The sequence below is a fragment of the Pezoporus occidentalis genome, unplaced genomic scaffold (genome assembly GCF_034315485.1).
Source record: "Pezoporus occidentalis ecotype Australia unplaced genomic scaffold, CSIRO_AGI_Poc_V1 ctg27, whole genome shotgun sequence".
Classification (NCBI taxonomy): domain Eukaryota; kingdom Metazoa; phylum Chordata; class Aves; order Psittaciformes; family Psittacidae; genus Pezoporus; species Pezoporus occidentalis.
Window position 1 is genome coordinate 9,153,120 of NW_026914611.1, and position 16,124 is coordinate 9,169,243.

The window sequence follows — 16,124 nt, forward strand, 5'->3', positions numbered from 1 at the left end:
CATATTTGAGCAGAATTTCGAGTGTGCTTATCTTCAGGGGACTGGTTAATAGTCATCCTAACTTGAAGTCTATTGTAAAGAATATACATACAGAAAGCTGTATAGATATTTTCAAAACAGGCCTCTGATTTTTTCAATATTTAATTTTTTAACTATATTGTGTCTCTGGAATCTTTGACTGCCTTGCATACAAGTGTGGTCAACATATTATCAATGTACATAAAATGTGTGTGTGTGGGAAGCAAAGTCGTCCTACTCTTGGTGAGTGATACCAGTAACCCATGCATCCTATCTGGTAATTTAGCCATTTGAGTTGTGATATATAAACATATATATTCTGTAGCATGTAGACTCACCAAGGCTCACTGCCAACGTGCTTATTTTGCTGTTTAAGTGAAAGAACAGTAAATCAGAGCTAGACTCTGCTTACAGAATTAGAATCAGTGAGCCATTCAAGAGCCTGATATTGTTAGACTGAAATTGTTAGCATAATTGATGATTTTTTTTCTTTCAAATACATGTAACACTCAATGAGATAGATTAGGTGATGGAAATTGCCATAGTGAGATTGCCATAGTGAGTTTGCCATAATAAGGCTTAAAACAATGCCTATTTCAGAATTTCAGACTTGTGGCCTCCTGAGTTTGAGAGAGTCTCCAGCTGGTGATAGCGTTGCCAGAAGTGTAGGTTCGCTAGTGTTATCCAGCTAAATCTTATGTCTTGCATGAAAATCATGTAAGATGTGCTTTTTGGTTTGTTTCAGAATAGCCAGTGGCTTGCCTAGGAGTTTGGCAGTTGCCAGGGATCTGGAAAAGCAACTACATTGTAGATAATTCTACTTGTGTATGTACTGCATACACTGTATTTCTTGAAAATGTGTTTAATGTCACTGTTGAATGCAGTCTAGAGTTATTTTGACCATGCCCTTTTATTCCTGGGATTTGTAGAGGCCTTGGAATTGATTAGTGTAGTTCTGGATCGAACCCATTGTTACTCTGTGACTTGTCGCATACCCCTCTGTGGACAGCACCGGATATTCCATGGAGAGGTGTAAGAGAGACTGTAGCAAGCTTATTTGCATGGCTCTGTTTGGTCATACACTTATGCCTAGTAACTAGAGGTTAAACTTTAAAGATTTATAGCCTTTTGGTCATCCTTGCCTGTAGGAACTTGATTTGTGCTGTACATGTGCTTATCTCTTACCTTTTACATCTTTCTCCCACATGAATGGTTGAATGGTCTGTAGCATGGTGTTTCACACTCTAACAACATTTTATCTTGGAAATTATTTTACTGATTTTTACTTTTTTCCATTTTATTATTTTGCTGTTACTTTGTTAATTTAATGTTCTCTTGTACTATTGCTGCTTTCCTACCTTCCAGTCAGCATTACTGGTTTATTCTTATATCATGACTCTTTAAGCAAAAGGTTTTCCAGAACTTGGTGGTTTTAATTACCTTCTCCTGAACCTCTTTTCAGTTCACTGACCTTTCAGGGAGAGGAAGCGGTGACACTGTATCGCTGTCACTTGTCACTCTACAGAGCAAGAGTAGATCCACATTACAAAAAGAAACTGTAAACATATAATAGCAGACTTGACCATTTCTACTGGGAACCATATTAAAATGGCCCTTTCTGACCCCAGATCAAAGCTTTTTATAGAATATATTTTCAGTCTGTGAGGACTGATGGACTCTTCTTGCAAGATAATATCATCTGATCTTGGCTTAATATTATGATTTTCAAACAAACCAAAGCCTGGAAGAATTCTTTGTTACTCTAAAAAAACTTTCAGATCCTGAATTTTTAATTTTCTATGCATCACTAATATGACTAAGATTGTTTTAAGAAGTTGCTTTGAATTAAAATACTGTACCATAAGGTAAACAATCAGTACTGAATTGGCTTTTAAACTGCATACTTTGTTACTGTACTTTTCTAGCTTTCAGAAAACTAAGGTCCTGACTTTGACCATATTAAGGTCTCTTGTTGTGAGAGTAAAATATTGCCAGTTGTGTGCAATGCTGTCAGATTTATACTGCCAGCTTTTTCTTACGACTTGTCAGTACAGACACAATTTTTTTAATTGTTAAAAAATAAAAGTGTAAAAGTCTGTTTTCTGTGATACCATTACCTAATATCTAAGCAGCAGAACTCTTGAGGTGCTGCTATTTAAAATGTATTTTACCAGAAATCTTGATAAAATACAGGTTTGCTTAGTGAATCTCTTGACTAATAGTTTATCATTTACAGTAATAATTTATTGACTAATGTTTTATGATGATCTTATTTTTGCTAATTATTTTTTGAAAAATTTCATCACAGCTATAGCTTATTTTGGCAGAAACAAATGAACAAAATTTTGTTCCTGAAGAAATGCGAGTTTTAAAAGGTCAAATGCTTTTATTCATAAATCACTTTGTTACTTGGGAATAATTCATTTTGGTATAAATGAAATGGAGAAGACAGCCTTTCCTGGCTTCAGGAATCACAGCACTGACAGCTAAGTCTTGAAAAGAAAAATTTCTCCTCTCCTTTGAAACAAAGTGTTTTAATAAGCAAAGTTATTGTCTACTGGCATTATTGGACATGTGGTCAGTTGTCATGTTCCTCTGACCAACTGAACAAAGTTTGAACTTCTGTCTACTTGTTCCCTGCTGTTAGGCTACCCTGTCATGATCAAGGCCTCAGCAGGTGGTGGTGGGAAAGGCATGAGAATCGCTTGGGATGATGAAGAGACCAGGTGAGATGCTGTCCAAAAGCTTGCCTTGATGAGTGCTGCAGTTACAGAAGTCCCATTAAGCCACTGTGAGCTGACAGTTGAGCAGATACAAAATGATAGAGAAATTGGGTGTTATTTGATTTTTCCCCTTTCGTATAGTGAACAGTATACTTTGCATGTGTCTAAAGATAATTTTTGCATAAATCTTACAAAACACAGCCCATTAATTTGAGTTAAAATCCCAGCATTCACAACTGCCTTTAATCAATGTAAACTGTAAGTTTAGATTGTAAATAACGTTTTGCTGTAGGCCTTTCAGAATGCTGATTTATTAATTGTTGCTGTGTTACATAGAATATTTATTGGCCCTGATTCTCCAACATTAATGCATGCTTTTAGTTCTGTTAAAGTTGATTATTTATGTGTAGAAACATGATGTTTTCAGAATACGTTCAAATAAACGCATACTTCTGTGTTTAAAATACTTGCCTTGGCAAACTATTGTGCTTTTGCCTGTTTGGAACAATGTTTGTTTAAACACCTCCATTTTCATGTCTTTTAATGGTTATCTGAATCTTGAACACTTCATGACACTTGTTACGACTTAAAGTTTTGCAATCCATTCTCTGCTGATACTCGGCAGTGAGAAGCCTGGTTTCAGCCCTATGTGCCACTGATGTTATAGAAAAATGTGTTTTGTTTTTTTTTTTTCAAAGAATTGTAACAAAAAGCCTGTTTGATCCAAAATTAGGTAACCACCTAAATATTTTCCTTTCCACATGGAGAAAGCAGCACATATGCTGGAATCAACTCAAAGTGTAGCTCAGATTTTCATTAGTTTAGTTACCTGCAAGATTTCCCATTCATGGTTTGTTGGTTTTGTATTTTTTTTTTTTTTTGAGTTCCCAGTTAAATTTTTGTCGAAACTTAAAAACTGGACAAAACCAGTGAATTGCTAGCAATTAAATTTTAGATTTAAAGAAAGCATGGTGGGTTTTCTTGTACCTTGCTGCCTCTAGTTCATTTATATTCAAGTCTAAATGGGAAAATAAGGTTTTGTGCATTAGAATGAAGATTTAGAATAACCTTTCTTACAAGAATTCTTTTGTTTCCACTGCTTTAGAATCCAAAACTACTGCCTTGATCTTGTTCAGGCAGCAGTTGTGGCTGTTGGACTTGAAAGGAAGGCATTCCTTTCTTATTTTGCTCAGAAAGGAGCAAAGGAGCTTGATTAAAGTAACTTCAAAAATTGAAAACTGGATCTGAAATTATGGTTGCTAATTTATTTCGGAGAAAAGTTGTGGTTACTGTGTAGAAAGTCACCTGATGATGGAGCTGATTGGTAACAACAGAAACTAGCCAGAGATGCTCTCTTTTTGTACATTTGCATACAAAATTAATTTAGTGATATTACTTTGACCAAGTGATATTTAGTGATACTAGTTTGAGATGCTTGCCTTGCTTACTGAAAGCCTTTAAAGTACCATTCAGCTCATTATTTGCCTGTGGTGTCCTCCTAATAATTCTTTCAGATAGTTATGCAAGCCTTATCTTTGCAGTATAATTTTATAGAGTAATATCTAAAAGGTCCTAAGAGAAATAATACCTGGAGTCAAATTGACCCTAGTTACTGCTCCTACATAAGGAAATGCTGATTTTTCAAATTTACAGGTAGACAGCAATGAAGGCCAAATTACGTTGGCAAAATACTCGTTGCAGGAAGATAAAAGTGAGATTAAGAGAACTGAAGATATAAACAGATTTACTTTGCATGTACATATGAAGGACAGAATTTGGATTTCTCATACAGTCTGTCGTGGAATATGTATGAGCCTGTAAAAGATTTCTTGTAGTATCCATTAATTGTATTATGGAATTAAGATTGTTCCTTTTTGTGTCTGAAGAGCATGTTTTGAAGATGACTCAACTTGCTACTGACAAAACAATGTATCTGTAGTTTTAATATTGCATAAATAAGTTGTTGAACTCATGTGTCGTCTTGCTGCATTCAAATACATGTAATCCTAAAAATAAACTCATCTTCAGCTATTGGCAGACCCTGGAAAGCCATTATCTGAATAGCCGTTTGTATTTCAGCAGTCATAGATGGAAGATGAGTGTGAAGAATATTTTCATTTGTAAACTTCTTGGCTTTGTCATGTGAGATTAATTCCAAATGCTATTTGAAACAAAATTAGTATAACGTAATTTTGAAACATACTTTTGGCTATGTATAATATTAAAGGAAGGCATAAATGTATTGTTGTGTGACATGGAGAAAAATCACTGGAAATAGGAAAGACCTGTCTGAATGACTTAATTGCTACTGTTAAAGCATTATTCACTGTGGTAATTCACTAGTGCTTCATCTTTCACATCTCTTAAGTATACCTAGTGATGAAAATTGTTAGATCCTCTAAATATTATGGTATTCCAGCTGCAGCTAAGACTTCTGTACTTTTCAGCTACTGTTTCTAACTAGGAATACTGGAATAGTTTTACCACTGTTACAATGACTTTTTAAATAGCCCTTCACGTGCATGCAGCTGTGGAGGTCTGCCATGTTGCCCTCTACCTCTTTCTCTGGAGTCTGAATTTCCTCAGATATGAATCCCTTCTGTTGCATTTTTCCAAATTTCAGTCAAGTTCTAGTGTGGAATTTTGTGTACAGTTCAAATCACTAGTACATGTCTGATTTTAAAATAACCCTATTTTCACTCTAATGTAATGCTAGTCAGTTGGTTTGGATAAATAGTATTTAGGACCCTCTTTCTTCACATAATATACCCACTTACAAGTATATTGAAAATGAAGTGCAGATTTCTGAAGAACAGTTTACCTTGAGTTCAGGTTTGTACATTCTTCACGGCGTGAGAAAGTTCTGCAGCTATATGTATCTAAAAGTACTTCTGTCTTAGTGTAGCTGCTCATTTCAGCTCTGGTCCTGTATATGAAGAGCCTCTGTGCTTGCATCCCAGACAGCCTGATCTGAAAGTGCTTTCCAAGTACAGGCAACATGAAGCTCATTACGAAGTACAACAAAATGTGACTAGTGTAGGTACCTGAATACCTAGAAACTTTTCTGTATGATCCCTTCGATTGTGGAGAAACTGAAGGCTCTCTTGCTTTCAGTAAGCTTATAACAGTTGTAGTTGTAACTAAGTTTGTAGGCTTTATGGCTTCAAATGGTCTGCTGGCAGCTCTGAAGAGGAATTTGCTTGAGGACCCTATCCTCTCCAAAGAACAGATTTAAATTTTCTGGCAGAGGTTGTGATGGATCTTTGCACACAAAGATACTTACTGGCGCGTAGGTTCAGTATCAGAGGTCATCATACAGAAACTATTGGACTTTGTCTTAAATTGTGGATTTGCAGATAGAAATTAGTTTCTCTAGTCATTTCAGTGGCAAACATGATAACCTCTGAGTTGGAAATCTTCACTGAATTATCTTCTGACAATTCCCTTTTGAGAAATTTGGAGCTTTGTGCTAATCCCCTCCCCCCAGTTGTCATAACTTTTAAAACTTTTCCTAGATACTGAAATCTTGCATGCCTAGAGAGAGTATGTTTTGAAAGGTTTCAGCAAGGCAGCTTCCAGCAACAGATATTTAGAGACATGAAAGATTTTGCCTTTTAACTTATAATAACAGGAAAATATAAATTGTCCTGTTACTTAAATTCTTTGTTGGTGCTTATGCCGATTTTATGAGCTTAAGTCAAACATCTGCTTCTAAATTCCAAGAGCCCCTTATAATTTCTCTTCTGTGGTCCTATGGTACCATGCTGTGTTTACTTCCACTGTTCCACAGTTGTTGCTCTTCACTGGGATGATACAACAGGATATGTGGGAGAACTACTACCAGATTTGTTTTTGTAATCTGCAGTCATTTTTTGCAGTTTCCCACCTTCCTTCAGAAACATCTGTTGAAGGTTTGTTTCTTTTTTTTTTTTTTTTTCTCTCCTGATGTTGTAGTCTTCCAATGGCTCTGAAGGAATGAGCAGGAATCCACCACCTCCTGAGGCAAAGGAAGTATGAAGAGTGCAGTATGAGAGGACAATGCTTTTAAAAAAACTGAACAGCATTCCCTATTACAAGTCTGTACATTAAGTTTTATTACCTTCCCAAAGCAGTGCACTTGTCCTGTGAGGCTGCTTTGCAAATATGGGAGTGTGTGGGTTTGGCATCCTTGGACTGCCCTGTAGAGGTATGTGAGGTAGTAGTCTTAAGGTCAGGAGAAACAGTCAGTTGGATCAGTGAAGAACAGGGTTTCCTAAGAACTGTATCTTTTCTTTTTTAAACAGATTTCCGTGCTAGCAGCTGCATGTGTGAACAGATAGAAAATGCTGTGACTACATACTTATATTTTTTTAAATTTAATCAGGCTGTAGCAGTGAATATTGTTTTTTATTTCTGTAAAATAAAATATCGTTTGTGTATTTGTTCGGTGCTTAACTTACCATTCATGGTTTTAGAGGGATTCCACTGTACTAATAGTTATCTAACATGGTTTTTAACTAGATGGTCTTTCCAACTCTGGCCTTGAAAAGAAAATACACAGAATCCCAGAATGGTTGAGGCTGGAAGGGACCACCGGAGGTCATCTAATCCAACTTCTCTCCTTACACAGAGTCAGGTAGAGCCACATTCCTTGGGATTGTGTCCAGATGGCTCTTGAACTTCTCCAGGGGTGGAAACTCTGCAGTCTCTCTGGGCAACCTATTCCAGTGCTAGGTCATTCTCACAGTAAAGAAGCTTAGGTGGACTATCTTGTGTTTTAGTTTATGCCTGTTGCATCTTGTCGTATTGCCTGGCACCACAGAGGAGAGGCTGGCCCCATCCTTTTGACACCCTCCCTTCAGATAGTTACGCATACTGATAAGATTCCCCCTAAGCCTTCTCTCCTCCAGGCTGAACAGGCCCAGCTCCCTCAGCCTTTCCTTATATTAGAAATTGAAATATTACATAATGACTGCAGTCGTTTGTTAGTGTCTGTCTGCTTCCAAAGAAAAAGGTTGTTTTAATTAAAGCAGCAGTGCTGATCTTGGAGCTAGACGCAGAAGGTTGACATGGGCTATTTCACTTCAGACAGCCACAAGAAAGCTTGTGCCAAGATCAGTAAATGCTTTTGTGGAACCTGTACTTCACTGTGGGGAAAAGAAGTACCATAGAGAGACATGGGAGCCTTTAAAGGCATCCTGTTCTTATAGAATCATGCATGTTTGAAGGGACCTAGGGCCATCATCTCGTTCAGTTTCATCCTCTGAATAGGATCAATACTCAATTTGAAACTGGTTGCTTAGAGCTTTGCCTGGTTGGGTCTTGCATTCCATTTCCACAGCCTCTCTAAACAGCCTGCCCCATTTTTCAGTTCTTTACAGTCACTTTTTTTCCTTGCATACATTTAGAAACTCCTCACTTCAATTTATGGCCCCTATCTCATTTTTTCTCTGCTGTGCACTGCAATAAAGAGTGTGGCTTTGTTGTCTTACAAAGCATCTCAAAGTACTGGAAGGTTGCTGTTAGATGTCATTGAGCCATGAGCTACCTATTAAAAAAAAAAAGAACCCAAAAAAACCTCAACCACTTCCCCTGAACTCTCCCACACCTCCCCCAATTACTAACAAACCAAAACCATACCTCTCCCAACCAACACATAGCCCCAAAAAATCCCCAAAGCTACACAAACACTTGAGGTCTCAGAGATATTGAGTTGCTTGAAGTATTTGTCCATTTTGTCAGCTTGAGTAGGTGAGCTTTTAACAAATTTGCACTGCAGTATTATCCCTACTGGCCTCTTCCTTCCAGTTCTTACCCTGTATGCTCTTTCCCAAGAAGAGATCGTATATTTGATCTGCTGCTTCATAAAAAGGGCAAACCTATCCTACTGCCTGTCTTAAAGATTGGGTAGCCATTTATTGCAGTTGTGTGGCCATGTCAGCTATTCTAAGGATGTTGCAGTTCTATGCCTGCATGCAGACTCCAGATCCTGTTTCTTTCTTTGGGTATATGCCTTTATGTGCAGCTACCTGAGGTGGGCCTCTTGATTTAGTCCCTGCCCCTCGATGCCTCCAGGCTTTATTAGTGTGCAGCTGTCACCAGCATGACCCACCCTGTCCCTGAGGAGGGGCAGTGGCATTCCCTGCCTGCCTTAGGCATGGACTGTGGTGGCCTTTCATCCAGCTGCTTCAAGCCCAACTTAGGTCAAGTAATCTGATGTGCGATAGATACTAGTGCAGCCAGGGCTATGGAGTCACCACATGTACTGCATGATGGCATACATGCTTACTGACTCCATGGCAGTGTGTGTCTCAGGTGGCTGACCTGGGGCATGAGTCGTGCTTGCTGCAGGCAGCTGTGGGACCCTTTTCATCATGAATCAGTCTGTTTAATATGGGAAACAGCTAGCAGAAGATCATAGAAACACCTAAAAGCAGCAAATCTGTATATAAGAAAAAAAAAAAAACAACAGCACAAACCTGCCACTAAAAGTTACTGAGAATCTATCAAAAACCTTAACAGAGAATCTTGACTGAATAAATAAATAACTTGGAACCAAAATGCCAATCTGCCTCCCCTCTCATGCTCTGCTGTCAAAACTACTTCTACCACCAGACCCATCTTATGAGGAACTATCAAAAGTATCTCCTGCCAAAGCCCCTCTTAGCTGCTGCTGTTTGCTGTACTCCTTGCATACTGTTGTATACAGCTGTTGTTCCTGTAGCATAGGGTGCTCAGTAATGCCTAATGCACAGTCTGTCCTCCCTGCCCCTCGGTCTAGGCCACGTGGCTGGTACTGGAAGATGTGGAAGTGTTAGTAGAAGTGTTAGTAGACAGATAGTCTTTGGAGCGTGGGTCTGTGCAGAGCCCCTTCTTGCAAATCTTCTGACCAGGGTGCCCTTTACCTCGAGTCATAGTGTAGAGTTATCAACAATGGTCTTCACGTAGGTGAGGTACATCAGCCTGAATGTGTCTTGTCAAACATCAGGGCTTGATAAGGCTGCAGACAGCGTAGTGTTTATAGGGTAAACTGTACCTGGGCCTAGGCAGGGGGAGTAAGCTCAGGCTTCCCTGACTCCAGTTCACCCACACTTCTCTTCTGGGGTTAGCTTGGTCAGGCACATACTAGTGTGGTTGTGCTGTGTGAGGAGCATCTTCCTTGCAGTGAGGCTCTGTAGAGCTATTGCTTGGTGAAAGGACAATGCTTCAAATACAAATTCTCTTCTAGCTTAAAAGCCTAAACAGCTTTTTTTTTTTTTTTTTTTTTAAATATTCATAGAGACTCTGATCCATCTCCATTTGCTTAGTATGATCTCTTTAAGGAAGGTGAAGTGCTATTAATGGTAATCTTTATTGCTGAACAAATACAACTGCACAGTTTTGTAAGGTGCAAACAAGGTCAGAATACCTGAGATAGTAATTCCTGTTATATATAATTTAAAAAGATTTACAGATGTATGGATTAGATAATTCGGTACCTGACTTTCTTTTTCTAGCAAGTATTGCAGATTAGATTTCTAATTAGCACATACTTCAATGAAGGAAAAATAGTCAATTGTGCATGAAACTGTCTGATAGAATGTTTACAAAAGGAAACAGAGCCTTTGATATAGGAGTTAAAATAGCTCTGTTTCAGTAAGAAACACTGTCTGGCTGTTTGTTACCTCACTTAGGTTTATTGGACAGATCAGGCAGTGTACAGAACCACAAATTTTGATGTCCCTTTTTTTTAAGTAATTCAACATGTTGACATTAAATACAAATTTAAGAAAGATTGTACATTGAGTATAATCTCTCAAAATTATAACACATATTATTCCACAATCTTGAAAGAAGGTGGAAAAAAAACCCTTTAAATACAAGCATCTCTATACTATGAATTTACCTATCTGGTAGTTTGGTTGTCTGCATTTTGTTTGTGGAATTCAACTAGATTACAGAGATGGAGAGCATGGAAACTTCAACTCAGTTGTGCTGTAATTCTTATTCCAGGCACAAACACCAGGGCTGCTGTGTTTCAGTAGTCAATCCCATGGAAATTTACCCCGAACTTTCCATATGTATCAACATAAATGGGACTAATATACCAGTTAAAGAGCCTATATAAAACTTCCGTGGAGCCTTTGGGTCCCTGCTTTATGGTACATTTCATCCTGAGAAAGCTGAACATGAAGTTCATAGTCAGCAGCTATGCCCCATAGGATTAATCTTTCTGCCATCAAAAATAAAATTGATAATTAGAGCATCTTATAATATTTGAGTAATTACATACATATTAGAGAAAACAGAGGGAAATATATGGGACGTGTAGTGTAAACTCAGCTATGCTTTAATACAGGGAAAACTAGCGGTACAGCTGGAATCCTCTATAAAGTGAAGTATTACATCTTCAGGTTGTGTGTTCAGTGAATGAATTTACAAGGTCTGCAATATTACATCTGCGGTTCTTTCATCTAATTAATGTGCGATTAACCTCTGCTATTCCTGAGTATTGAGAGGCCTGTATACCTTAAATAATGGTGAGCGACACCTCTGCTTCTGTATGACAAGTACTTTGTAATTATTGGGTTTTAAAATTTGATTACTTTATTACTTTTGCAGAAGAAAATGCCAACAAAGAAAATTTATTTGAATAATTTTTGTAAATCCGCAGAGTTTGTAAGCACATTGAAATTCTCAAAAAAAAAAAGGAAGAAAAAAGGGTTACTCATTAAAGAATCACATGCAAATGGTTAAATTTGGTTTTTGGATGTATGTGTTTATTGATGAAAACTGCCAGATGACTGGAATGAATAAGTGTTCCTTGTCCTGTATACTTCAGAGCTTGATTTAACTTTTACAAATACAGATTATTCTTTTTGTTTCCATTATTTAAGGGAAGGTTTTAGGTTTTCATCTCAAGAAGCTGCTTCAAGTTTTGGCGATGATCGCTTACTGATAGAAAAGTTCATTGATAACCCTCGTCACATAGAAATTCAGGTTTGTAGTGTATTATTTTTACTATTATTAGTTATTGTTTATTTATTTAATAAGATCTGAAGTCATAAATTAATCAAAGTTCAAAACGTTTCAAACACTCAGCTAAAAAAGGCATATGGTCTTGTGTTTTCCTGTGTCTTGGGCCATTGCTGAAACTACATGGCTATCATGCACAATACAGCCTTCCTGTTTTTATTCCTTACCCTTTCTTTAGCAGGAAGACAATGAACTCTGCTCAGTTTGTTGAGGGAAAGAAAAAAGAAACCACAGTTGTAGGCATCTGTCTACAGATGTCTGTTAGTGGCTGGAGCTTGAACTCTGGATCCTGATTGCAGTGCTTGAGTGCAGCAGAGGATGTAGGAGTTCACGTGCTGCTGTGCTTAACATTTTTCTTCCAACCTCTGGGTGGTTTTGTCAGTATGTTGGAGTATGTTCTGAAGTATCTAATGTTACTAGGGAAATCAGGAGGATTTATGTCCCACTTTGGGCAGTTTGTGCTTCAAAATTGGCTGTGTTCTCCTTAAATTCTGGATTGTGACCATTTATATTTTTGATTGAGTCTAGTGTTAACCCAGATGTGCTAATGCAAAGCAAGACTTTTTGGACCAGACTCTTCAAGAAAAGTATGATTTTAAAATTTATGATGTGTTTGATCTTATGCAAGCAACTAAATCGGGTTTGTCCATGGCCTTGAAATAATCTTTCCTGAGTAGAAATCTATAGGGGGCATATCAGTTACCTCAACAGTTTTGCAGTGATAGCCTGAAGTATTCTGACAGTAGCTCAGTAGCTGAATGAAACAGCAGTAAATTTGATTCACGTGGAATGATTTTTAAGAGAGAAATATTTAACATTTTTATTCCACCACATATGTGCCTACAGTCTGATATTTCCTGTATTTTTATTTATGTGCACAGGCTAACTTACTGCATATCATGGAATAGTTTGGGTTGTAAGGGACCTTTAAAGGTAATCTAGTCCATCCCACATCTTCAACTAGATGGGACATCTTGGACTAGATCAGGTTGCTCAGAGTCCTCTCCAACTTGGCCTTGAATGTTTCCAGGAGTGGGTCATCTATAACCTGCCTGGGCAACCTCTTCCAGTGTTTCAGCACTCCCATCATAAAGAATTCCTTCCTCATACCCAGTATAAATCTGTTCTCTTGTAGTTTAAAGCTATTATCCCTTATCCTATCACTACAAACCCTTGTAAAAAGTCTCTTCTCATCTTTCTTATAAACTCCCTTTAAGTATTGAAAGGCTACAATAAGTTCTCCTTGGAGCCTTCTTTTCTTCAGGCTGATCAACCCCAACTCTCTCAGCCTGCCTTTGTAGGAGAGATGCTCCAGCACTCTGATCATCTCTGTGGCCCTCCTCTGGACCTGTTCCAAAAGGTCCATGCCTGTCTTGTACTGAGGACTCCAGAGGTGGGTGCAGTGCTGCAAGTGGGGTCTCACCAGGGCAGAGCAGAGGGGCAGAAATGAAGAAGCAGCAGAGAAATGAAGAAACAGTCTGTAAAAATGAAATTTCAACCCAAACCTATTCTCTTTTGAAGTGTAGTGGAAAGGTGTATAGTGAGCATTTAGTTTCAGCATTGATCTTAGGTTACAAAAGGGGTCAGATTTCTACAGCAGCTTCCTATATTCCCTTGTCATGGCTAATAATTTTTGATCTTTGTTACTTTTTTTTTTTGTATACAAATCAGTATACATTAAAGATACATTTCTTTCAGTCCTTGTAGATTTGGGAGCTTCAGCTGGTTCCTACCGACTCTTTGATGGCTAAAGTTAGATAAGATTGATTCCTCCATACTTTCATGAGTTGTGGGCATATTTTGCAGTGTCTTGATTCCTTTAGATTTAAAAAGGGCTACCTCAAGAAAAAAAAAGGCAGTACTGTATTTAAAAACTGTTAAATAATTTTACCTAGATTAAACAAAATAGCTTTGCTATTAATAATTTATAGTTTTATTTATAATAAGTGTACAATGAGTGTTGTTTTCCTTACATGAACACTTTGATGGTACCTTTTAACAATATGATAGCATATCGTTTTAACTTCATGTTCTAATCAGCTTTAGGACGCTGGCTTTGGTTCATTTTCAAACTGCTGAATATACAAACAATTTGAGACCAGATGCCAAATATTTATTAATTTAGCAGTAACTTTTAAATAGAACTTTTTTTTTAACATTCCCATATAGCTCCAAAGCATTGGTACCTAAAATTGTTAAATAAGGAGTTTCCTGTGTCTAGCTATAAAACAATCACTTTGTAAAACATGAGAAAAGATGAAAACAATTAACAGGAAAATAGAGTTCAAATAGACTTTATGCTTGAACTGATTTGAAGTCTTGTTCTCCTGAAATATCTGATATAAAGGACCTGAGTTTAAAGTAAGAGTACGTGGAATGTCTAACTATTACTTGGCTAAATACCAGTATTACAACTGGAAATAGAATTTAGTTGAATCATGTAAGATAGGTTGTGATATGTTATATTTAATTAGTTTGGCATATATATGTACATAACATATACTAATGTAATAATCATATAATCCCATAAATCAGGAAGTTGTCTTTTGCGAGTATGTAGATATTAAGAAAAGAACTGCAGCTGTGACGTGCATTTTTAGTGAAATGTGTACTGGAATCTCATGTCATATCAGAGGAGATGATTTCAACATTCTGTAAATATTTTCTGAAATTTAACTGTTTTATGAAGAAAGTATCTTCTTTAATTTCTGATAATGAAAGCAGTGGACCCAAAATGAAAGCAAAAGCTTAACACTAGATATTGTTTGGCTTATTCTATTTATAATTGCATTTAAATAGTGACTGTTCATTCATGTCTCTTTTTGAGCTGTACTAACTGATAATGGAAAAACATTTATTTTAAGGTCCAGATGGCAGATATTAAATTGGATATAAGAAATGTCCTGAAGTCAAAGAAAATATTTACTAGTTGGCTTGAAAAATATTTTATTATCCCCTTCAGGAATATACACAGAGAGAGAAGCACAGGAACTCTTTTTTTAATTGAAATATTCCAGGACTTTTTGTTTTGTTTGTTTTTATGAGGCTGGATTCTGTGGGAAGTTGTAGTCTTTCTAACAATGAAACAGAAATGCTCACAAGGAATCATCCTACTTACAGGACAGCTATTTTCTCAGTGAGTAGGATGCTGTGCCCTAAAAGTACTGTTCCAATATTTAAAAAAAACCCAAAAACAAACAAACAAACAAACAAAGGAAAAAAAACCCAGTTAAAAAATCTTCGGTCTTCCTGAATGAGTTTCTGTAGAGTTGGCTACAGTACCCTGCTGCTGCTGGTGCTGCTAAGCTTCCCTCTGGGCAGAAAAGAGGGTTCTGGGACACACTGTAGTTCAGGAAATATTGAAGTCCTTGATCTTGTAGAACTCTTTAGAGAGGATTTTTTTTTCCTTAGAAAGCTCTATAAATTTGTGGGACCACAACAGGGTGTGGAGCACTCTGGATCCGATGCGATGCTGCATAGCACCTTGTTTTCAGTCACATCTACCCAGATTATTCATGCATCAGCAAACATTGGTATCATAGATGCAGGAGTTCATCTTGCTTAGTGCTATACTCACTCTGTGGTGAAAGAAATAATAAATAATACAGATTCATTGTCACAAATGTGAGTAGAATTCACACAGTTTGAGGTTGAATTCACAGTTTGAGGAAGATTGTCTCCTTTTTTTTACCTTGTCAGTTTTCAGTGTAGAACTGCACTATTAAAGAATGAAGCATGAATATTGGCAAAGGTTCCCGCAGATCAGACCAGGAAGATAGAATCATAGAATAGTTAGGGTTGGAAAGGACCTTAAGATCATCAGGTTCCAACCCCGCTGCTGTGGGCAGGGACACCTCACACTAAACCATGTCACCCAAGGCTTCGTCCAACCTGGTCTTGAACACTGCCAGGGATGGAGCATTCATAACATCCCTGGGCAACCCATTCCAGTGCCTCATCACACTAACAGGAAAGAACTTCCTCCTTATATCCAATCTAAACTTCCCCTGTTTAAGTTTGAACCCATTACCCCTTGTCCTATCACTACAGTCTCTAATGAAGAGTCCCTCCCCAGCATCCTTATAGGCCCCCTTCAGATACTGGAAGGCTGCTATGAGGTCTCCACTCAGCCTTCTCTTCTCCAGGCTGAACAGCCCCAACTTTCTCAGCCTGTCTTCATACGGGAGGTGCTCCAGTCCCCTGATCATCCTCGTGGCCCTTCTCTGGACTCGTTCCAGCAGTTCCATGTCCTTTTTATGTTGAAGACACCACAACTGCACACAATACTCCAGGTGAGGTCTCACAAGAGCAGAGCAGAGATGGCAAAAAATGGATTAGAGAGAAAAAAGGAAGAAAGAGAGCCAGTGTGATCTGCAATGAGAGAAATTT

General features: G+C 37.7%; 1 protein-coding gene across 5 annotated transcripts in view; it reads left to right on the top strand.

Annotated features, from left to right (window-relative positions):
• The window catches only part of PCCA (propionyl-CoA carboxylase subunit alpha), a 277,319-nt gene that overhangs the window by 80,319 nt on the left and 180,876 nt on the right, over positions 1 to 16,124 (top strand). For 4 of the 5 annotated variants that reach the window (XR_009965971.1, XM_062624686.1, XM_062624685.1 and 1 more), the window contains exons 9-10: positions 2,666 to 2,744; positions 11,597 to 11,699. The exons of the other annotated variant lie outside the window; for it this stretch is intronic. Coding sequence is in view for 3 of the 4 variants with exons in the window: in XM_062624686.1 (XP_062480670.1) it covers positions 2,666 to 2,744; positions 11,597 to 11,699 (182 nt within the window). In the remaining variant the exon portion in view is untranslated. The remainder of the gene's footprint in view (positions 1 to 2,665; positions 2,745 to 11,596; positions 11,700 to 16,124) is intronic. 5 annotated transcript variants of the gene reach the window in all.